At 36.2% G+C, this 25,758-nt stretch overlaps 1 protein-coding gene across 2 annotated transcripts in view; it reads left to right on the top strand.

The window, feature by feature from the left end:
• The window catches only part of FAF1 (Fas associated factor 1), a 183,780-nt gene extending 159,944 nt beyond the window's left edge, over window positions 1–23,836 (top strand). For both annotated transcript variants that reach the window (XM_068953099.1, XM_068953098.1), the window contains exons 16-19: window positions 2,834–2,914; window positions 3,588–3,665; window positions 7,741–7,956; window positions 20,992–23,836. In XM_068953099.1, coding sequence (XP_068809200.1) covers window positions 2,834–2,914; window positions 3,588–3,665; window positions 7,741–7,956; window positions 20,992–21,075 — 459 coding nt within the window. In that variant the 3' untranslated portion in view covers window positions 21,076–23,836. The remainder of the gene's footprint in view (window positions 1–2,833; window positions 2,915–3,587; window positions 3,666–7,740; window positions 7,957–20,991) is intronic.
• Window positions 23,837–25,758: the final 1,922 nt, after the last annotated feature.

Below are 25,758 nucleotides of genomic sequence, written 5' to 3'. Positions count from 1 at the left end.
TATTGTTTAAATGTGGTGTAAAACTCTGGCATGGTCGTCTACTTTTAGATGTGACTTACATATTTCTGTGAGGACCAGGCAGTCATGCGTAGTAATTCTTCACATTCCTGATGTCTTTTTCATAATCCAGTTTTAGGAGGATAGTAACTGCAATGAATAAGGAAGAAATAAATATGTTTTTAAAATGCCTGGAATTCATGCTTAGATACTTGTAAAAAGAATCTGCAGTGCCAGTATTTTTTGAAGTTATCATCCAAATAATATAATTTAAACCAATTTCAGAAATGATTCAATAAGGCTCTCTATAGGCAAATAAATACTATTCTTATCACTAGTAATATTTAGTATCTTTCTCGAGTTTTATAGACAGTTTGTAAAATGCAAAATAAGTCAGTACTCAATTTCTTATAGCTCTGATTTAGTATATATTTGTGAAGTGAGTTTTAACAGTTTTTATAAATTCTAAATTTTTATTCACTTTTTGATCCTTATTTATTAGACTAAAGTAACTACGTGTTAATTGCTAGCAATCTTTTGGTGAAGGAGAGAGCCAGTAATTGCAGTAGTTGCACCTAATCTTTCAGTTTTCTCTGAGGCGTTACTGGACTTCTGTGTGACCTTTGAAATTGAGTTAGAACGTGATATATGAAGTTGCCAAACATGAGAGTTGAACAGGTTCTTTCCGAAACAGTTCTTCAGAATATTTGTTTAAAAGCCTGTCCTCTCACAGGTTGCATGAAACCTTTCAGTAAGTTGGTTTGGGAAAAAAAGTTTTGTTTCTTACCATTTGAAGATAAGCTTACAGTACGCTTATGGAAAGCCTCAGTATAGACGGTGCAAAATATTTTCCTCTGCTGTTATGTTCCATCTCTGAGAAGAGTTGGGAAAGTGTCTGTGTATTCAAGAGGCTCTCCTCATTTTTGGATAACATAAACATTGGAGCTGTTTAATTATTTCAAGATCCCTTTCTCTCAGAAATTGAATATTAATTTAGATAGCTTCTGCTTTCCGGTTCAAGTTAGTTTTTGAAGGCATTTCATGGACATAGCATATGAAGTTTTAACAAAGCCAGGAGGGGAATGGGTTACTCGGTGGGTATTGTCCTTTTTACATTTTGCAAGAATTACTTCTATTCATGTTTTAGCTCTGCTGAACAAAGTGATGGTTTCTCTATCTTCTGTGAATAAATTTAGGACACACTGATTGTAGAATAATCTTGGGTCCTGTTTCTATAAGGAAGAAGAGTTTCCTCTAAAAAGATCTTGTTACTTTCCAACTGGAGGTTGTATACCATTTCCTGCGACTTGTCCTTTCTTCTTGTGGATGCATGCTAATTTAGAACTCTTTAACCACTAATATGTTAGAGTTTTGTTTGAGGAACATCTTGGCATGTTTGCATGACGATAATAACAGTTAACTCCTGCTTCTCCAATTTAGAATTGAGTTTTTGCCAAATAGTGAAGTTTCTGGGAGAAAAATGATCAATTTGCAAAATGGTTCCTTTATGTAGAATAAAATTTGCAGACAAATGGCAAATTTAATATAATGCTTCAAAAATCAGTAGATTTTCATTTCTGTAAAATACAGGGGAGAAATTGCCTCAGCTTAACAGCTGTGTTCCTGGTCACTATGGCTGGTAGTGCTGAGCCCACCAACAGTCTCGCAGTGAAATCTTACTGATTTTTGCAGAGATCCGTGCAGCCTCTGGAAGGCTCTAAGAGGATTATAAGCTGTAAGAAGAGTAAGCACAGAGCAGCAGATGCTCTCTCTGATAGTACTGACTCCAGAGAGGCAGAGTATGAAGTTACCGACTGTATACCTTGTGTATTGTCAATGCAATTACTCCAGCTTTCAGGGATATCCACTACTTCATCCTCCACTGTATGGATGATGCCTCTCTCTGTCATTTGCATATTTTTAGTAAACCTCTCTCTTTTTTTTTTTTTTTTGTGCTGTGATCATTAATGAGATATTTTGCTAGGTTTGCTGGCTTGAAGTTGGCATACTAATGTCATGTTTCTTGTCTGCCTGCATCTTTATATTTAAGACACTTCGGAGCAGGACTTGTTACTCTCCCACCTTATATAGTTACTCATCCCGTGCTGTATAGTATTCATCACAACATGAATTCAGGCCTCTGGATAATGTTTAATAATGATGACCCTGGATGGAGCCTATTGAGGGTATTTTTTACCACACTAAGGACCTGGGATCAGGCCCTCTACTAGGGCAAGCTGTTACCTGCTGTCCATCTAAGCAGATAGGAAATTACAGTCCTGCCTCTTCCTCAAACCACAGTGTATCCCTCTATATTACAAGGCAGTCCAATCTTGTCAGCTGCAGGAGTGAGATCCCTGTTTGGGACTCTCCACCAGCGCTGGGGCCACGCGTGCACCTCCGCTGTCTGCCTGTCCTTCCCTGCGGATCTGGCGGTTGGATTCCTCACGCGCAGCTGTGTGGGGAAGGAGGCCTTCAGCTGGCAGCACAGCCTGCATAGCCTGGGCGGCCCTTCTCCGTGTCTGTGATAAAAACAGGCGGCCGAATGCAATGAGCCTTGGTACCAGAGCCAGCCCATGGACCAGTGCTTGGAACATGCTAAATCATAGTATGGCACTTGAACCATAGCCTTAGGTAAGTTGTAATTTTTTTAAAGCTAAGGTCTCCCTTTAGGCTTTTTTTTTTTTTTTAGATCACTTCTCCTAGCAATGGTTAGATAAGTAAGGCAGTCAAATACTTTGAAGTCATTGAGGATAAAGAATGCTGCTGAACATAAAGATAAATCTAGTACTGGTCCACTGTTTGCTAAATTGTTTTTTGTTTTTATTTTTTTTAGGATGAACGTGAAGCCAGAGAAAATGTGAAAAGAGAGCAAGATGAAGCATACCGCATATCACTTGAAGCTGATAGAGCAAAGGTGTGTGCATGGTGAAGTAGTTTTGTGAACGTCGGGACATGAGTCTCTCCGCAATTGGTAAAATCACCTTTGTGCAGAGGACTACCCAGCTTCAATTCTGCGTTTAAGATGAGCCAGTTGCTGTAGGGAGCCATAACTCCACTAAGTGGTTACAAAACGGCGCTAGATGAATTGACTAGGAATGGGTCTGACTGCATTGTTCTGCTAAAGCAGTCCTGGCCGTACTTAATAATAGAAGTTGGGAAAGGAGTGATAGGGAAAGATCACTTAATAAATATCCTATTTCTTGCATTAATTTCTAAGTGACTGTTGATAATCATTGTCAGACAGGATCCTAGGCTACACGAACCTTGGGTCTAACCATATCTGGAAGTCCTTACATAATAGAAATTCAGAGAATTTAGAAATAGATGCAACTAATCATACTAATGTGATGAAATATTAAGGACAGAAGTGGAGTTCCGATAACAGTTTCCATTAACAAGCTTTCATAAGAAATACGAAGGTTTTATTCACGTGGCTTTATATTATGTAAACATGTCACAAACAGTTCCTATGCCAACAGAAAAGTTGAAAAGTTTCTTTGCCTTCATATAGCTAATGCATATCATTAAACACAGCTGTGGAATGTGCAGGTGAAAATGTGTGATTACTGCTTGTTTCTCTTTATTAGAGGGAAGCACAAGAGAGAGAAATAGCAGAACAGTTTCGTTTGGAACAGATTCGGAAAGAACAGGAGGAAGAACGTGAGGTGGGATATTTTACCTTTTCTGACAACTTCTAGGATTGCACTTACGAAGTGCAATTTTCATTCAGCACACATTGCAACTTTCATTCAGAGTTTACTTTCTTCTGTGAACGTTAAATTTTTCAAATTATTTTCTTACCATATATATAAAATATAGTGCAGCTAAATCATTTTTATCTACAGTTTAATAGCTTTTATGTTGTATCATATGGGTCACAATGCTGAATTATAGCCAGATATTAGATAGGCCTAGTAACAGAAGACCCAATAAATTAGCTCTGTAAATGGTAGACTCTTTCAGATTCTCAAATATTGTTTCTGCAGGCACTGCTTTCAAAAATGTAATACCACGGAAGTTTTTCATTTCTTCTATGAAGAAGCACAAAGCCTATCTGCAGTTCTGATCAAACAAGTTGCCAAATGTAACCTGGAAGACAACATATTTTAAAAATTTTTTTGAAGAGAATAAAAAAGAAAAAAGCCCTAAAATCTAGAAAATTGCATTTATGGTACATTTTGAAATGTACCATTAAATTTTAAATAGAATGAAAATTGTATTTAAACAAACATTCTAGGACTCTGACTGAGACATTAAATATCAAAATCTATCTTTCAAAAAGAAGTGAACGCTTGAAGCTCACGAATGCTCCTGCAGTGGTAACGTAAAGACCTGGTTCTGAATAAACAAGTTTTCTTCATGTTGATTGCAAAAGAAGTTAACAAATTAAATTTCAGAGGAAAAAAACCCAGGAGTAATAGCGAAGTAAAAAGAATGAATGATCTTGCGTACCATATTTCCAAAAAATATTGCCAGTGAGAAAGACAGTGTTGCAGGCCCCAGCCACAGTTTTGTTCAGAGGTGTCCTTGGTGAACTGATACTTAGACCCTCAGAAATCTACTCCGTGACAAAGGCAACAACATCAGGCCAGATATTTTCTAAGAGACTTTGATGCAGTTACGTGCAGCAGTGTGGAAAGGACTTAGAAAGCCTTGAATAATATTTTCAAAATAAAAGTGATATAAGCATATGAATTTATTGAGTGACATTAGAGTTGACTGGGTCTTGTCTCCTAATTTCTAGGCACATAAGATTTTGTGAGCAAATTGCTAATTAATATGGTGCTCTATCAGTATTCCTATTGCACATGTGTATTTCCTGAGTATGTTTCTAGTATTATATAAAACTAAATAAAACATAAATATTTTCTAACATTTATTCATTTATAGAAAATATCATACTTCCTATCTTTTTTTCTGTGGACTTAATATAACTTCTTTGCTTTGACTCTTATCTGTTATGGAGCTTTGAAATTTTGCATGTTATTCTCATTTAATTTTCCACTTAGCTAAAGTCTTTGGAACTCGTGGAATCCTGATAAATCACAGCCTTCCTTCCCCCCACTCCCTATGTGACTTAAAGGTATACTTGACATTTCAGTCTTGTGTACTTGGCTGATATATGAAAAAACTACATTACACAACCGCAAAAAGTTGGTTACCAACAGATTTTTTATTTCCTGAGGAAAATATAATAAAATATATAGTCAAATACATATGCAGATACATTGCTTAAGACAATTGCATTAAAAAACCTGAAGCGTCTAAGCATTCTAGAACCTTTTGAACGATGCTTAACTTAATTCAGTCAAAACAGTAGTATCCAGGGGTTGAGAAAAGAGGCAGTCCACTTTTTCCTTATTAGCCTTTAGTGTCTTTTAGCTCCTGTTGCTAATATAAGCCAAGAATGGAAGATAAAATGCAACTGAAAGAGCACCGAACTGGACTGTGAGAATTGTGTCAAGAATAATTAAAAGATGGCAATTCTGTGAGATTAATAGCAATTATACGTAAATCAGTATTGTGGCAGTTACAGGACTATGGAGCGATCGGCTCGCTCACATTCTGATTCAAGTAATATGTTTTTCTTTTTTTAAGTATTTTTGCATGAATAGAAACAATAATTCCTTCTGCTTTATTATACTTGTCCCTAAACCTTTTCTAATACCATGGCCTTTTGGAAATTGTTTTCTTACACAAAGGCTGCAAAACTAGTCCATATTATCAAAATATACCTGGGCTTCTCTGTTTTAATGGAGACTGCAGTAATGAAAATAATAAGATCTATTTGCTTAGTAGAACAAATGGGATGTTAACAGTAATGTTTGCTAACACTCCCCGTTTTCAAGTATATAGATTACTTTTACTGAATTGTTCTGCAACAATGTTTACTTTCAGAAGTGGCTTTATGTTCAGTTCATATATTTAAAATCTGGCTAGTGACAGAACATCTTTTTATCAACAAAACTCAGCTTGCTTGTTCAGATCCAAGAGTTATTAATGTGATCCATCTCATCATTGTTTTCTACCTTGGTTTGCTGGTACAGAATATCCATTTTAAATTGCCATTTTATGTTGAAGCCTTGGAGACTAGTTACTTTGGGGAGCTAGGCATTCTTTGCACAAAGAAAAGAGCTCTAATGAGCTACTGTTGTTTATTTTTCTATAATATAATTGATTGGGTTCAGTAAATAATGTAGCATCTGTTATACTGTGTGGGGAAATGTCAAAACAGAAAGATAGTAAGCAGGTGGTTGAGAACAGAAGAGAGAGAAAATTAAAATAGAATCTATTTAAAATATAATCTTATAGTAGATGAACAAAAATGAACTGAAGTTCTATGTATAAATATTTATACTGAGATATAATTTGCTCAGAGGTTCGTGTATAAGAAGCAGACTATTTAAAGGGCCTCATGATCTTGCTTCTGCCCATTCCTTGCTCTTTAATGTAATCATCCTCCATCAGTTTCTGTTACTAAATGACCTTGGGGAGATTTTCAAAGGCACACATAGCAACTGTGTATCTTGAAATTTCCTTGAAAATGTAGGTGCATTAGTGCCTGGCTGACTCTTCACTTTGGAAAATCCTATTTTCAGTGTATTATTGCTGAGGAATTGCTATCATGCTTCTGATTGCAGCCATTGAGATGCTTATTGACTGTTTGCATAAAGTAAGGTGGTACAGTAACAAGACTACTTTTTAAGTATGCTCTACTTGTTTAAAAATACTGAATATTCTCAGGGCCATCAGGTGTCTATCCATGAGCACTGACAACACTCCGTACCCTTGAAAATTAAGCTGAACTAGTTCAGCAATCTAACATTAGGCATCATTTTCTAAAAAAATTCGGAACAATGTGTTAATGTTACAGGAGCTCCTGGAGGCAGAGAACAGGGAATACAGACTTGGCTCCTGCCCTTAAATTTTAACATAAGCAATACAATGTTAGCAGGAAAACGAGCATATACATTTTAGATCCATAGTTACAGATATTTCCTAGCATCTGTGGCCTAGTCATTTAAATATTGGCTGATTTCATGCAAGTTGTTGCAGAAAAAGTGCACACCTGTGCTTAGAATCTTCTTCCTTCAAGTAACAGTAATTCCTTTTTTTAAATCTTAAAGCTCCCACGTCTATCTTCTTAGCTTCCTTCTTTTACTGTTCCTGCTTTTATCTATACCATATATCTCGTGTACCTTCATGACACTTTTAATTATGAAATGCCTTACTAGCAGCGTTTTAGTTTACTTATAGTAAAGCTCTTGAATACATTTGTTTTTATTCTAAACTGTCGTTAAAGGTCTTTTCTTTGCTGCAAATGGTCAATTACTCTGTGTAAGAGGAGGGCAATTTGATAAGTGCATTTAAAGAAATACTTTTACTGGCTTTAATTTATACCTTTTAAGGAAGCAATTGGCCACTTGACAACTATTCTCTCATTCCAATTTTTCCAAGGCTTTCTGCCAAATGATTAAATTACTTATCCCCATTGTGCATTAACTGTAGACCTAATAATACGTGTTATACAGAAGGATTTATTTTAATTAGTTGTCTGGTGGGCTGCTATTAAGGAATGAATAAAAATGATTTTGTCACTGGAATATAAAGTGCAGCTATTGCTCTGCAGAGAACACCTCTTGGAAGTCCTAGAAAAATAAACAGAAGAACCCTCTCTCCTTTTCTTCTGTTCCACTGTTGTTAACGTTGAAACCTAAACGGTTATTTTTCCTTCCTCAGGCTATCAGGCTCTCTCTTGAGCAATCTTTGCCTCCAGAACCAAAAGAGGAGAGCACTGAGTCAGTGAGCAAACTGCGTATACGGACACCCAGTGGAGAATTCTTTGAGCGACGTTTCCTGGCCAGCAGCAAGCTGCAGGTTGTCTTTGATTTTGTAGCTTCCAAGGGATATCCTTGGGAGGAGTACAAGCTGCTGGGTACCTTTCCTAGGAGAGATGTGAGTAAAGTACCTTTCATAAATAAATACTACTACTTCTTAGTTGCATGCGTATAGATGACCAAAATGTTTTAGCATGGAATTAAAGACGGGCTGGAATACGTTAGAGTGCTGTCGAGCTCTGTGGCTGTAAGCAAGTCAGGTGCTAACCTGTGGCTGCTATCATGTGTTGCATACAAAATGCTGTTGCAAAGTCCTTTTCCAGTGACATTTAGAAAGAATCCTCAGTTTCTGAAACAAGTTGTGGATGACATTCAGTGAAAACTGTCCATATACACTGACTGTGAGTCAACATTGTTCAGTTCCTGTTGAAGGAAACAGAATCCATATTAGTGGGCTACTTAGGTCTCTTAGGAGTTGGTATTTCTGGTTTTGCCTTTTGATGCAATTTTACGAGCAGGAAGGCAGTGTTACACAGTAAATGGTTATGAGCTAATTAGTACATTCTGATTAATTATTCCTCCACCAGTAACATCATACTAGTAAGTAATCATTTATAACTCCTGCCTAAATATTCTAATAATACCTCTTGTGACTGATTTTTCCAAATCATTCCTGCTCACTGCTTACAAAAGCAAACTCAGTTCTGTTGGTTTCTCAGTGGATATTTATGTGCTATTATTAGGTTCTTTGAAGATATGCCTATGCATTGTCTACTTGATTGCAATCTAACGTTCATTTCTTGTGCAGTTAATGTTAAAGCAAAGGTAAAAGTTAGTGGGTCCAGTTGTGCAGCAGTGAAGTGAGGCCCTGCATAAAATATCAAGGTAACGGGTACAACAGAGCTTGCAGTACAAACTGAGCCAACCAGTGATGGATGAGGTTCAACAGCTTTTTGGCCCTGTTGGTTTCAGGACTGCAAATGAGTGGGTGAAGCTCTGCGTCACCTGGGATTTTGTTTGCTGGGGAAATCTCCACGTGATTGGTTAAACCATCTTTCTCTGTTTTTCTTCAAAGGAACTCAATAACTGGGTTGCTTTTCAATTTTCTTTCTCATCATTGCTTCTGGAGGAAGTTCACTAGGAATAAGACTCTGATTGGCATGTATACAGTACTGTTTTGTAACACCCGTCGCTTTAACATCTTATTTGTAACTTATCTTACGTGACACAAGTACTCCAAAAGGGGAGGAAAATAATGCCCTTAACAAGCATAGGACCTTGAGAGCGGATGTGTTTTCTGAAGATTTTTGGCAGGACTATGTGAAAGAAGACTGTAATGTTTATAACTTTTCTTCCACCTTGTCTTATACTGAGAATCCTGATTAGCCAGAGGGTAAAGAAGCATTTAAGGAATATCATTTAATCAGCAATTAACTTTACTCCATAAGCATGTAATACCATTTTCAGTGGAGTAGAAAAGCCATCTATGTGTTCCCAGTGTTACTGATCTTTCAGTTTACTTGAAACAGAAGAAAACCAATCTTTTGCAGTCTAAACGGTGTTTTTTTGTGTGTTTTAAATATTCAGAAAGTCATGTCATACCTCCCTATCTAGAATCTATCCATGCCTTACTATATATGTAATGTAAAAAAACTATAAATGCATTACTGTAGTTTTTTACGTTTGTTTTGCACTTCAAAATCTTGCTAGTTAGAATGGCTGTTTGTGTGCATAATCACGTCATGGTCACCATTATTAATTGTAGCTGTCTGTAAACTCTTAAACAGAACAGATGCTTTGAATGAGAAATGAAAAAAAGGAAAGTAAAACAAGCCACTAAATTTGAATAAGATGGAATTTTCAGTACTTTTGTGAAACTGTGGGGGGAAAAAATATTGAGGCAAAGCAAGAATTTTACAGAAGGATATAAAGCTGTTGGTTTGTCATCAGAGGCAAGACCCTGCAATCTTTTGTCTGTGATTCTAACCTAATAATGCCATACCTGAGGAGTCGTATAAATGATTCATGCTGGTTGACTGAGTGGCCATGTATGAATCTGGTTGCCATTGTGACCACCAGGGCTAAAACATACAAAAAGTAATTCCCAGGGGCTTCCTAACTGCTGAAAACTATAAATGATATCTGTCATGTACCATAGATTTGGAAAGCTGGAAGTGTGCAACTCTATAGAGAGGATAATAATAAAGTACTGATGAATGAGTTGGAAGTATGGTAAAAGTATATATTCATTTAGCTTTCATGGGAGTACAGACTCTTAAAAACAGTGCAAATTGTCAAGCTGCTTCTGCCATATGATATGCATCATAAACATCCACTGAAATCTCTGTAGTGTGTGTGTACACACACACACACACACACACACACACACACACACACATACATGTAAAATAGAACAGAGCCCCTGGAATGCTTGTGCTCCAAATAACGATAGCATTTTAAAATATCTTTTTGTATTTAAAAATATACTTAACATTTTTCAAAAATGTGTTCTGAAAGGATCAGAATTACTTTACTGGAGTGTTTGTTGCCGTAAGATGAAAGCATGTCTTCTCAAGTTAATCATTTTATTTTCTCTCCTAATCTGAATTACAATAACAAACATAGCCCTAAAAGTGTTTCAGACTTATCAAAATGAGGGACTTAGATTTAATTAAATCAGCATTTTGCTTGAGGTAAACTTATCAGAACGTTTTTAAATGCTTTTCACAAAATGCTTTTCAAAGCCATTAGTCCTGATGCCCTGCTACAATGTTTTTGAAGTATTTTTACTTCTTTGGTAAATAAAAATTCATTAGTTCTTAGTTCTATGTTCCAATTGCTTACACAGATATCCTTAGCTAACTTAAAGTTGGTATCATAACCCTACTGTAAATACAAACTTCTACACATGAGTAAATACACAGATTAACCTTTTCTAGACACTACTTGTAGTTTTTAAAGCAGCAGTGACATTCCAAAGCATTTAAGCACATGCAATGACTTGTTATTGGGTCTTTGTCACTGACTGTGGTGTTCTTTCTGCTTGCACTGAAATTAGATATTAACCACTTTCTTTCTCAGTACCTTAACCAAAGCAGAACTACATACCATACTTACATTTCGCACTAGTGAACCTGTGTCAGTAGGTAACTTGTAACTCTAACTTTGAAAATGTTTGGCAAGCACATCTTTCTCATTAAAAAGCTATATATTTAGTTCTCTGCATTTTCTTAAATGCACCTGCAAAGGCTTTACAGAAATAAATACATGTACTATTTAAAGGTATGTATTGACTTTAGAACTGTAGTTCCTTGTCTTCCAAGAATCACTCTAATCTTCAAAATGCATTTTAATTATAACAAAAAAGCTTACCCTAAGTATATTAGCATGCTCATTCAGTATTTCCTCACTCCTCCTTCTATGAGTCCCTTTCTCTTAAAGGCCTTCCCAAACGCTACTTTCAGTAGACCTGTCAGTCTGCCAGCTGCAAAATCTACCTTCTCTCAGTATCCTGTGGACCTCTTGAATGACAAATACCTTGCTTCCTCCATGGAGATCTGTAGAAGTCTTCCTAAAACTCTTTAACATGTTGTGGACTGGGCATTTGAGCACATATTAGGAAGAAACTGAAGTACACCATATCCAGTTGAAACTATAGAAGGAATATGCAGAACAAATTTACCCAAATTGGGATTCAGCTCATGCTACTGGGATTAATGCTGTACTGGTGAGAGTTTTATGGTATCTGTCAGAAAGTAAGGTCCTGGCAAGCTCTCACAAGTACATCTCATTTGCAAGACAGTATTTCCAACATACAAAGCATTGAGAGAGCTTTGTATTTTCTGAACTCATTAATATCTTCTGAAAAATCAGAATTACAACCTATAATTTCTTCTATGTATTTCTCTTTAAAAGTGGAGCATAAGCTACGTATTTGAGAGTATGTCTTTTGCAGACACTATACTAGAGACTTAAGCTCTTTATTTACTGTATCTGGAAGCCTTAGTAAGCCAAGACTTCTACAGTATTTCACATTTTATTTTTCTGAGCCACAGCTTAGGATCAGGTGGCAGTTAAGTCACTTAAGGTTATTTAAATGCATCTGAAATGTTGCTTAATAATTCAGAACCAGTTTGCTCTGTTTAGAGTATTAAGATTTTTTAAACCCTTTTAATTAACCAATTCCAACAGCAGTTTAAATAAACAGAAACAAAAATCTGTCTCCCTTGAAAGGGTAGAAAATAAATTTAACTCAAATTGCACGTCAATTTAAATTAGGTGTGATCAGGATTTCAGCAGATGTAGGGCCAGTTCATTCTTAATATTACCTGGGAGTATAGAGTAAGATATCCCTCTGAAACCGAATGTGATCATTCGTTCCTGTGCTCTGACAGGAGTAATCCTCTTTGCTCACAGTGCTGAAAACAATGCCACAGGATAATAAACTTATAGCTGCAGTGCTCAGCACATAGTCATCTGAGGAGGTAACTGTATCCTCCTAAAGATAATGTTATGGTCACGATGCCTACAATGCTATGCCAGGTAGTTTGGCAAATTTGTAAAGCTCAGTCAATTCTAGAAACCCTTCTTTGTGATTCTGCCCTCCCCCCAGTGCAAACTAATTCCTTCAGATAATCTAGTTTTAAACTCATTAGATAGTGTTTAAACTCATTACATAGTACATGAAAGAGAGATGTTCCTAGACATACATCTAGCTCTTAGCATCTTTTTCCCTAATTATCATCTTGATAGAAAGATGGAAAAAAGATATTACGAGGAGAAAGGACTCATGTAGTATCATGGTTATACCCAGTAGCACTTCTAGTAATGAGTCATTCAAATGCATCTAGAAAGTAGCTTTCAATGTTAGGTCAAGGAAATAAAGACTATCTGTCCAATGAGAAAGTAGGATTTCAGAAGAATACAATATTTTTCGGATATTTTCAGAAACTTTGAGAATGTTTTTGAAAGTTCAGAGAAAATTTGACGTGTGATCTATATAATCGTTACAGTAATTACTCATACTTTTATTGCCTACTACATAAAATAGTACTGATCTTTTTAAGTCTGCATAATTTAGAATTATTCAGGGCAACATATCTGATGGTGGCACATATTTATCAACTGTGATCTAGTTTAGGGAAGGCCACAGCCATCTACAAAGGTAGAAGTCTCTTCTCTTATCAGTTGAAACTGTCATTAAGTCAATACTACCTGCCCTTGTCTTTCCTCCCTTTTCAGGTTATGTTATTTTATTTATTCAAGCAGTTATGTTTATTTAAGACACTGAGAAGTTGTCTAAGCAAACGGCTGTACGACACTAGCATATTCCCATGCCTTTTTTAAGAGCATGATTTCTGATTGTTCTTCCTGTTGGCTTGTAACTGTAGAACAATTGGATTGATTAATCCTGCATACAAGAGGACTGGACTATGTATAGGTGCAGCTAGAACACTGAAGCATTTGCAACCCTTAGGTGTTATTCCTTTTAACAATTTTGTTGCTCACAAAGAATAGTTTCACACTCTTTCATAAGAACCTGTAAATGTAGTCTGTGGTATTCCTGCCCCACTGAAGTCATTGCAGAACTTGTAGGACATTTTGAGAATTATCACAGGGTAGATTTTGCTTCTTGAAATGTAATGTCGTCCAATTCTGTGGAAATAACATTTCCATACATGTAGTCAAAAAGGATGTAAGTAAGAGATTTTTAATATTTTCTTCCAAGAAAGTAAGATTTATGAGACTCTTCAGGCCTGAAGTCTTGCCATAAGTAGCTACAATACCCAAAGAGAAAGATGAAAACCCTTCTTGTATGAAGTCACTGAAGGGAGATGGAAAAAAAATTGTTCCTCGCCTCATAGAAGCAAGCTTATTTTTTGAAGTAATAGAATTTCATTCTGTAGGTCAGTATAGTGTTCTGATCGAGTGTTATGACAACACTATTTGAATATAAAGAAAGTTTAACCCACAGGAAACAGGTGTGAATTTCAGATGAACTATTTTACTTAAGATTCACTGAAGTAAGCATTCACCAGAACACTGAATACTCTGCACTGTGTGATATCTTAGCTGAGTCACCTTCATGAGTTAACCCAAGTGACTCATGCCAGCCATGTGATTAATATATTTCACCCAACCACATCCCTCTGACCAAAAAACGTCCTTTGACCCATCAGTGCCACACTTTATAAAACATTTATTTCAGAGGTGGCATATTACTTGTCGTAGGAATATGCCATAGTTAGCTGCTGCAGATCTTTGTTGTGTATTATCTAGCATAAACTGAAAGGATATTTCATACTTTTTTTCCCCATAATTCCTGCTTAATGTCTGTTTTGTGCATTTTTCCCCTCGTAAAAAGAAAATGTAATGATAAAATACCAATAAAGAACCTTCGTAATAATATGATATCAAGAATGCTGTGTCTAGTAACCAGAGAATGTAATGGTCTCCTGCTGTTTTGGTAATTGCATAGGTTAAGTACATGAGACTAAATTACCGAAGCAGTCTTAGGCATGCTTTTTATTCTATTTACCTATCTACCAATCACAGTGTTACACTGTAGATATCATTTTGGTATCTGAGCATCTCATACCTTTGAACTTGTGACAAAAATCCTTTTCACAAGTTTTTCTATGCAGTTATAATGAAGTGCACATGAATCCAGTCATGGATCATTTTCCTGTGAGTGAATGAATCCAATCGTGGATCATTCTCCTGCGAGTGATTGTGTTCATATCCATTTCTCTTCAGGATAGATGTATGCATGCAAACCAGTTCTTACAGTACCTTTGAGACGCTGTATGTATTTATATGTTCTCAAATTTCCAGAAGATGTGGCTGTGTTGCTTCCTTCCCAGCTCCTCCTCAATATCCATGGTAAAAGCTACAGTATTTCTAGAGCCATGATTTTTCTTCTTGTTAGCTAGCACATTTTCGAATAATAAGTAAAAGAATAATTGTTAGTAATTGTTAATTGAGAAATACTTCAGTATAAGCTTATTGGCAGTAATGCCAAGAAGTAACGGGCTTTTTTGCTCCTCAGCACAGCAGAAGGGGCACTTCACATACAAATGCTCTGATCTGCCAGTATTTAAATCTGAAATCAAGTATCAGGAAAGAGCAGGTGATGGAGCACCTCTGCCTGCGTGTCCTTTGTCAGAAAAAGCCCAAAGCCATTTGAAGAGTGGTATTCCATAAGATTCCTCTTTTGCCAAGAAACCACACAAAAATTAAGTAGATTACTGATCGAAGATTTCAGATCAAATAGGAGAAGGGGAGGAAAACAGAAAATCTGAAGAGAGCTTTACAAAACCTTCCTCTTCTCCTGAAAAGGATCCCTTACCTCAAAATCTGAAGCCTTCCGTGCTAGACCCGAGTGCTCTTGGCACTGTTGAGACAAGCATCATCTTGTTCAGAACTCTGCAGCTAACTGATCTGATTCAGGCAATTCCACTAACTTCAACTTCTTGCTCTCCATATGGGCAACTTGTGGAATATTTGAAATTTTTATGTAGAATCATGAATCCATAATGTTGGACTTCAAAAAGGCGCCAAATTGTCCAGGCCTCGCTACAGAAATGGATACACTGGATTTGGGCTTCCCCTTATTATTTATACTGCCATGTCACTGTTCTTAATGTTCTACAGAACAGAGAATACAGTTGCTATCTTTTCTTAATTTACTGCTTAAAAAGACAAGAAATAATACAAGTCACGTTTATATGCCTTGACTGATTAGAGTCTATGCTGCAAACTCTTAGCTGATATAAATTATAGCAAGTCATTGAGAGCTTACACTACGCGAAGGTTGGTGCTGTTATCTCAGACGACTGTATGACTTTTGTAGGCAAGACTGGAGAAAGTGCTCAGAATAAAGGAATACCAGTTTTCTGTTGTGTCCATATCTATTCCTTTGCTTATTAAGTATATTTTTGAATGAAATATACTGCATCTAAAAGATTGTTTTGAGAAAATATCTTGAGTTCAAAGAAATAAATAAGATCAAGAGTTTGACATGTCTGAATTAAAGCTCTCTATTGAGAATGAGCCTAGAAGTCTTTTACTATGACATATTTTTCCTTATTTGTGATGGCTTTCTTCAATTCAGATGTAAATTATCTCCAAGTTTATTCAGCTAAACCAGATCTAATTGCATATGTTTCTGTAAAGTAAGCCTGCTTTTGTTTGTTACTACAGTTGAACATACTATTCATATGACTCATGGATATTTCAATATGTTGAAGGGATTCACTGTATTTGTGTGTCATTCTGAAAATATAGTTTTTTAAACAGATTTGGTCCTTTACCAGGTGTGCCTTTAAGTAATTTCCATTGCATTTATACTTCAGGGGGATTAGGAAAGAGAGTAAAAGAACCTTTTGTCCATTAGATTCATTAAATGTATTCATGCGTGTGTAAGTGGTATAGAGGCTGTGCTACTCAAGAATCAGATCCTTGTCCTAGGGTGTAGAGAAAGGTGAAGGGTGTGATATTTACTGCTTGTATAAGTGTCATAATAATTGTGTATTTGATTCTTTATTTTTAAATTACCTTCCTGGGCATTAAGCCATTTTTTGCCTTTATCTTTCCCCTGAAGAGGGAGGGTAAGGAGCCACACCTTTGAAATAGTAAAAGCATAGCTGTTCAGGATGTGAATGTGTAATAGAACAGATAGGTCAGCAAGTGTGAGGAGAGAAATAATATAAAATTATTTTAGAAGGAAAAAGATTTTGCTACAAAATTGAATTAAAATGTAGTTTCAACTGGTACTAATTTTCATCTTAATTGGTCATTAAGAGTTCACCCCAATTATTCAGAATGAAGCATTAAGTAGCTACTACATTCTTACATGAGAAATGTAAAAGTTAACACTGCTATCCTTTGTTTTTGCTCAGCCTTAAGTAATTCAAACAACAAAGTGCTACAAAAGTACTTTAAACCAACTAGCTAATGCGAAGTTGAATTAATTACCATAGAATTAATTTAAACAGTACCTTTTAAAATAATATATTTCCTATGCACCAAACCAGCATAGGTAATACAATGAAGCTCTTAATGAAGCTCCCGTGCACCAAAGCTTGAGGTAAACCTTTTTCCATAGCTGGAAGATAAATTCTGTTTTACCAACTGAAATGTATTTCAGTGAAATTGAAACATTTCACAGCCCAGTGGCAGGATCTTACACTGATAGGAATAAGGAAAATGAGGCTACCAGTTAGCTCCCTCTCTGGTCGTGTTGCTAGAAAGAGTCTTCCCTGGAGAGAGAAGACTGTTAATGTTTGTGCTGAAAGTTGTTTGGCCAAAGACCAAAACTCCCAAGATGATGTCTGGTTTTGGGAAAATCCTAAACGCACTTGCAAGTTAGTCTGCAGAATTCTGTGCATCAAATATTAGCAATATTATTGTCATATACTCTCTTAGCAGCTGAAGATTGTGTCCTCCTGTCTGTCACGTCCTGTATGTTTGGAACAGCTTACAGATACTCTTTTTAAGGAGTTTTATTTTATATTTCATTATAATATAAAGCACTCACCTTAGGAAAACCACAAAATATATTTTAAAATATATATTTGCCTGGTTGCTGCCATCACCAGGTGACGTGAATGAACTCTTACAATTCATATGTGTGACTGGTAGAAAGCCAGGTAAACTTGAAAATACAGAGAAACACTAGGCTTTAAGCATTTGTTTAGGTCTTTAACAAATGCTGAATGCTTAATGTGTTGAATTTTCCAACCATAACCAAGTAAGCATGGATTTAACAACATGGGTACCTAAATAATCTCACAGAGTTCAACAGGATCAAATCAGATGTAAATCCATGCATAAATGATTTTCTGCATAATTGTCAATAATATACAAGAAATCTTTAAATAATAACAGTGCACTTTTGGGGGGGATAATTTAGCTTACATAATATGCAGGGCTCTTTTCCAAATGCGCACCCTGCAATCACATTAGAGAAAGGCATTGTCAGCACTAAAGTGGTCTTCAAAAATTATCCAAATGTAAATGAAACAAGATACAAAAAATTAAATATGCAGATACTTTAATTCTTTGCAACAACATTGTGAAATAATCCACATATATTTATCCAAGTAAATAAAAATCATTAAAATGGTACACTGAACACACCTTTGTTGGCTGCAGCTCTTACGGGGCCCTTTGATCTCTATTATATATCATTCTTTGGTTTCTAATTCTGTTTAAAAATACTGCAAGTTACAAAGCATCTTAGGTCTTATATTTCATATATTTACAAGAGAAACCATTTCTTTGGTAGGAGATGTGTTCGCTAATAAGGCTTCTATTCTTCGTAGTAAACAACATATTTACAAACCACAAATAACAAAGTAGAAGCTGCAGAAGGGTTATGGTGTGATAATTAAGTACAATGGCGACCCATATGAACAGAAAATGCCAAGGAGCTAAAACAAAGCAACAACAGCTTTGTTTGTTGACAGATGTAGGAGCCATATTGTTAGTTAATTGGGTAATGGTGTAAACATTTGCAAACTCTGCTGTCCCTCAGTGAATTAAGCAGCACACTGAAATTATGGTGAAAAGCTGCACAGTCCTTTTGCTGCAGGTACTCAACAATGCCTTTAACTAACCTTCTAAGTATAAAGACACTGAGAAAAGGACATCATTCATTGTTGTTATTTAAGGTACTTGAAGTGCGCAAACCTTAAGAGTTTAGACTAGGATATGTATCATGAATTACACTCAAGTGAATAACAGGTTTCCGTATGGTTACAGTCTGGAAGATAAGTGTTCATTCCCTAGGCTTGTTTTTCAAACCTTTCTTTGTCAAATGGAGAAAAGACTTGTTCTCTCTTTCGTACATTTTCTTGCAAAAAGAGGTTACAGGATTTGAAAATAGAGGGGTCTAATTAGATATTGGCTTTAACTGAACAGAGAAGGAAAACTGCTTCTCTCAGGTGCACAATAACTCATGTGCTGTGAATTGCAGAAATCCCTATTTACCCCCCTTTCTGTGCCTAAGTGCAATGGACTGTAGCAGAATACTAAAACATTTAAAAATGCAACAAGATGCTTAATTAGCATACTTCTGTAATCACAAACTTAAATGCACTACTTTGGCTGTTTTTTACATAACAGGTTTGCTTTCTAGGATAATAACCTTTCAATAATTTAAGCAGCATCTGTGCAGGAATGCATAATTGGAGTGTAGATAATAGGAATCTAAAATTGAGTCTGGTGTTTTTACAAATTATTTTTCCCTTCAGCCATTTAGGAATAACTCACCATGGTATATGAAGCATAAGAAAATATATCCTCGCTTCAGGAATCAAAGTGACACATCTGTTATTTGTCAAAAAAAAATCTGTTGCATTCAAAGAGGTGAATTATATTGATTCCAATGGACTTAGGAAGTGATAAGCTCTTCATATTTGTTTAAATAATGAATTATCTGTAATTATCTAATAAAACAATGGAAATACAATTAATTATGATTAGCTAATTTTTAAGTTTGCATGATTAAGTTGCGAAGCGAAAGGGGAGCAATACTGGTTTTGTTGTTAAAAACTGGTTAAGAGGAATGCTAAATTACGCATTTAAGAAAAATATTTGGCATTTGTATAAATTCATAATACTTGTACTTCACACTATGCATTCATTTTTACAAAAATTATTTTTAAAAAGCAGTAGCATAATGCTGTCGGGCAAAAACAAATTTAACTCTTATAAAAGGTTTATCATATGGATTTGCATTTATATCTATAGCATAAGACTAATAGTGAAATATTCGCAAGCAAACTTCTGATAACTAATGTGTTCACATAGCAAAAGAAATAAAATCAAAATTACCTAACAAAATAAAAGTGGGAGTGAAATATTTCAGAAAGCGGTAAGATGAAAAGAAATGATGTTCAGATATGTATGTGTATATGAAGCTTTGCAGTAGTTCAAGTACAGTGAGTCTGTCTTCATTGTTTTGTCTATATAAATAATTATATTAGGTAACATTTACTGGTAAATTTCATTTTGATAGTAGATACTTATCCTACAGGCAGCAGACTGGCTTCTAAATAGAAAAAAGTTCCTCGCTGATTATAAACTAGGGATCGCTCATATGCCTTAAGTGAAAGCCAATAATAGTTGAGGATCCTGAGCAGCTTGCAGGGCTTGGTGCCAAGATCCAAATGCTGAAGAATTTTGGCAATAATGGTGCAGACAGTGCATGTAGCAGTATTTTCCAAATTGCACTGCGTTTAACTCTCACTGGAATCCTGCTGTATGCCCACCTGCATAGAGGATGGCCTAAACACCTTTACAAATCTGATGAGAAGTCAGGATTCCAGTAAATATTCATATTGTACAAAAATACACGTATATGTGTATATAATGAGAGATGATATATACATGCATAATACATATAATATGCATATATACATAACACGTGCACTTTAGTAGTTAAGATGCAATTCCACAAGATGAGCTGATTTAGCACCCCACTCCCAAAGAAAGAGGGAGTGCTTCTTAATGCTGAGTGCTCTTGCCGCTTACCTTGCACAGGATTTCTCACTAGACATCTCTGTGTGTGAGCCAGTTCTACTCATTAGCGTGACAGAAAAATAACCCAACAAATAAAAGTGCATAGTTTTCTGCCATCCTAGGCTCATTTAGATGGCTAATAAGCATCAAAACGGGTGAAAGTTAGGGGCTACCACATGGCTTGGAGCAAGGGAAGGAGTAAAGAGAGAATTAGATTTCCCCTTTCAGTGGGGAGAGCATGTTGGATTGACTATGCTGCTTGTGCTGTCAGTCTGGAGACTAGGATACTTCTGGGACTAGTTTGATTTTTCATCTTAGCTTATGTGTTCCAGTATTTCTTTCCAAATGATTTTAACTTTGACAAAACAGATACATTCACACTTTAGTTTATGGGAGAAAAACAGCCCTTCTTGGAATTAATGTGATGGAATCTATTTAAAATACAATATGCAAAATACAGAAGAAAATACAGTATCTAGTTCTTCATTTGTGTACTGAGAATTCATACTCCCAACTTCAAGTATTAACAGATGTGAGGCACTGAAAAAATCTCCACAGTGCAAATCTGTGTTCTGAAAATACACAGTTCAAAAAAAGTCTACATATCTTTTTGTTTTTCTGTTTACAGGTGACCCAGCTGGATCCAAATAAATCATTACTGGAGGTAAAACTGTATCCTCAAGAAACCCTTTTCCTAGAGGCAAAAGAATAGATCAAACAAGATTGTAGGACTAATCATCCTTCAACAAACCAGAGGCACAGGACCGGGAGGAAGGCTTCTATCGAAACCGCCCTGTACTATTCTCTAACTCAATTCAATGTCACAACTTTGCCTCTTGCAAGAATCCTGAAAAATTGAAACAACATAGCTACTTAAAGTTTCACATACATGAATATATGTTTCCAACCTCGTTTAAATGAGCAGAGGATAAAATTCTGCTATGAACACTGAACATTATGACTCTGTTGCTCACTTATCATCCAGCTTTTGTTATAATTAATGCACTGTTAAAATGTGAGTGATTGTTAAGTAGAATTTTTACTCCTCAAATGCCCCTTTTTCACCAAGAAATCTTGGACGTTTCTGCCTGTACTTTTGACACTAGAATGCTGTATATTTGATATCTCGCTGAGCCAGCGCTCTCATATATATGCATTTTATTTCTGTGTTTGAATTTCTACTTTGTCACCTAATTTAAAAAGGCAGAAAAAAATAACGGGACATTCTCAGCCATGGAAATTTAGCAGTATTATAGCAGAAAGCATATAATTTTTGTTAGTACTTTCTGACTTCTTTGATAAGATGTAAGGTTTTGTTTGAAGAATATAGTTTGACATATATGCGAGATATTTATTTACTGGTTCTGCTTTGGGTCTCAGTTCTGATTCAGTTTAGGAAGTATTTTCCATTACATTGCAGTGTGTGAAACTGCTTATTGCATGATGTGAATATTTAAAAAACATTAGAAACGGCCAGTACCGGAAACCTGGTATCTTGCCAATACTTCAGGAATCAGCTGATATTGAATATCAGCTGTTAAAAACCTTTCAAATACGAGATACAAAAGTTCTTTATTTCTCATTGTGGAAGAAATGGCTGTTCCCATTTTAGCATTCTTCCTTCATTCTGGCACTTGGTTGTATCCTATTACTCTGCTGTTTTAAAGCACCTTGTTTGTTTCATCAAACAATGAGTATCTTAAGAGATGGTGTAATAAGAAATCTGCCTTATTATTGCACACTTTGGACATTTTTACAGTAGATTACTGATCCTGTCTCAAACTAAAGAAATCCTAGTTCTGTTGTCTGAAATGTATGCACCAACTACATGCCATCTGATGTGGAAAAATTGGTACTTTAAATATCTCAGTGATAGAACGAGCATACTGAATCGAAGACCATAAAGTACACTTGATGCCAAACTTGCATGAAAGCAAGTTTTGTTTTTTTGGTTTTTTTTTTTAATCTCTGGGCTTACAGTATAGTGCACAGTAGCACTACTGAATCATCATCTGCTAATCAAACTTTTTTTTTGTAAAGCCTGGCACGTTGTTTTCCACATATGTTTATATGTAATTCATAGTGCTTACCATAGCAAAATGAATTCTGATTTGAAAATTTTATACTAAGCAAAAAACCAATTGCACACATCTTTTTGTCTTTTTCTTCCCCCCCCTCAGAAGGACGTTGATATAAAATTAAATGTCTGCCTATTATTAGGGTGTTAGTGAAGCTGATATATTGTTATCTTTACCAAAAATGCAAATTTCTGAGTGAGGAAAGCCTTATTCTACCTTTTGTAATTCTATAATTAGTGAATGCTACATCAAACACTTTTAAAAGTGACGTATCTATGACAAACAAAAGGTTTTGAAGTGTAAGCAAATCCTAATCATTTGCAGTTCACAAATAAAAGAACTAATAGCCAATAGGAAGATAAATGTATGTGTAATGGAAAGCTGAATGCAGACACTTCATTCTCAACTTTTGTATTCCTACAGAAAAAATCCATTGTTTATTAAATCAGAAGTTAACATAGGTTGCAAATTGGGGTGACACTGGTTCTACAAGCAATCACAGTAACACATACAGCAGGATTTTAAGGTGATGTGTATCTTTTTTTTTTCCAGATTAGCTCTTCCTTTTAAGCTGGCTATTGAGGAAATGAGTTGCTGAAATATTGCTACACATAGCAAAGCAACCTTTCAGCTAACTTTTTTTATATTTAATCTGTTCTGTTTAACTTTTGTTTGATCTCATCAGGCTGTTTTCTCTCACTTAACTTTATTTCTGTATTTTGACTATATATTCTTTACTTTGATACTAGTTTCATAAAGTTATTAAATGTGGCTTGAATATTTGTTGAACCTGTTGAAGTCAGCGTTCCCAGGGTTTGCTTGGCCTTTTTTTCCTAACCTGTGTTTGGTTTTTTTCCCCCATTTTGTTCATATCGCAAAATACACTGTCAATATCAAAATGTTCTGGTGATAATTAACTGGAAGTGTTCAAAGTGGTGGTACTACTGCCCTCTGATATAAAGATACCAAGATCAGTATATTACGATCTTTCTGCCACGACGTAAGTAAGTGTATCACTCTATTTAAATAAAATATTCATGACTCTGGTCCTTAAATACTTCGGGCCTGATTTCAAGAAGCAATCATCTAGAATCACCTTTCCAAGTTAGGCCCCCAATGCGAACCCGTCCCTGTGTAGGAATATTAATATTCCAGGCCATCGTTTTCTGCTATCCTAAGCCAACCATGCTTTCACTTCATATGCTCTACTGATTCGGTTAATCCTCTAGTCATTTTACAGACTAATTTTGTTATTCAGTATTACTGTAAAACTGTAACAATGTTACTACAGAGCATATCTCTGATTCTACATTTTTATCTTCAGGTTCTTCATATTAATGGCTTATCATTAATGCGTTAGTATTAAATCTGAAAGAACTACTGTTAATGAATGAACTCCTGTATGATGTATTGGCTTTCAGTATGGGCCTTCAGAACACGAGGGTGAAGGTGGGGCTGTAGCTTTTGAAGAAACTTCCTGCCTATTGACACCGGTGTTCTAAGTCAATATTAGAGAATATGCAAAACACAAGCATTTGCTCTGTATTCTCTGCATAGGTGCTCTTAAATTTAGTGAGAGGGCTTAGGGCATTTTAAATGGAGCTATGGGGGGGGTCGTTTGTTCTTTTTAATGTAGCAGAAAAGGACTTTGGCTTTCATAAACTGTACCTACTCAGTGACATTAGAAACTTAAAGTAAAATTTTCAATTACAGTAATATTGCTACTAAAAGGTGATATGATTTCACTCTTCCGTACATGGAGAAAAATAAAATCACAAACAAGAAAACCCATGACCTAGATCCATGGAATGACTGAAGAACTTTAATCATCTGAGCCTAATGTTCAGACCCCCTAAATAATGCATAGGAAGATTTAAGTGCCTTAGAATGGGATCCACATCAATCAAAACCACCACCAACAAAACTAACAAAAAATCAAACCCCTCTAGAATACATGTGAAGAGCTTTAATAGGCAGAACCAGAAACTGCTTAGACTGGTCAACAGAAGAGGCTAAAGATGGCAATGTCTCATTTATGCCATTCCTCACTGGAATCAAAGCTTCCTACTCTATGCTAGCGCAAGATGTCTTCCACCACTCAATATTCACAGCACTGAGCTCTTACATCAAGGTAAGCATCCAAATCCTTCCTTCCAAAGTGTTGACAAAGCACAGGATATGTGTTCCTTTCAAAACAAGGAGGGTGGTTGTACCCTGGGTCTCTTGTTTACACAGAAGTTTTCCCATATTGTCAGTAGTATGGGCATGAGAAGGCCCAAACCCTTATCTCGGACTTTTCAGGTTACCTTAAGACCGCTATAGGATAGGCTGTATTTAACGTCTATGCTCTCTCTCCCTCGCTGTTGTCAAAGCTGTTTGACTGCCAAAGTACTGATTTTTTTTTAAGCTCGTTCAGAGGGAACGTACAAGAGCATGATTCGTTCAGGCTAGTGATGGGGAGCTTACCTAGGAAGAGCCATCCAGTCTTCTTCCAGTGACTGTTCCTCACAGTCGTTGGTCTTTTGAGACAAGTGCCTTAGGAGGAGAGACAGAATATTGCTTCTGCACCCTAGTTAAATTTTCTTCCTAATATTTGTATAAAGGAGAAGGCAACAGCAGTAGCCTTATAATTTTTGTTCTGACCAGGTTTTGAATGAAAGCAGAAATAACTGTGTACTGTACACAGTGTGACCTGTCACTCACTGCCTGAAAACATTTCCTCACAGACAACAGAGGTAGAGGAATACCACATTTAGCATTAACCTTGTCAGGATCCAGGCAGCTCAAAAATCAGCTGAACCTGGTATACATCTGCAGTACTGCCACAAGGGCCACCTCCACCCCCCTACCCCCCAACTTGCACGGGCCTAGACAAACTAATCTAGCTAAAAACTTGCCATCTTTTTCCCTGGAGTAGTTGCCAACACTGATCCAGCTCACTGAGTGGCTGCATGAACATCAGCACTGACAAAAGGCAGGAGAAAGTGGAGCACACAGTGGGGTGAGTAGTAGAGGCTGGGAGGGAGAGGAGGGCAAGACTGCCCCTTTTGGCAGCAGTGCTGATTTCTGTGGGACAACATGGATCACGGAGCTCTAGCTTTGGTCGTGAGCAAGGCATGTGGATATCCTTGCAGCATCAGCGTTTGGGTCGCTTCACCCATAACACAGAAGTACAGCTTCAGGTCCCTGTGGAAATTTAATAACAAAAACTGAAATAAAAGAATTGTAATGCTAGATTGACTCAAAAGTCAGTCAAATACCTATCTATCTATCTATCTATCTATCTATCTATCTATCTATCTATCTATCTCCTGTCT

This window comes from Struthio camelus, chromosome 8 (genome assembly GCF_040807025.1).
Source record: "Struthio camelus isolate bStrCam1 chromosome 8, bStrCam1.hap1, whole genome shotgun sequence".
NCBI lineage: Eukaryota > Metazoa > Chordata > Aves > Struthioniformes > Struthionidae > Struthio > Struthio camelus.
This window is presented reverse-complemented; position numbering and strand designations above follow the sequence as displayed.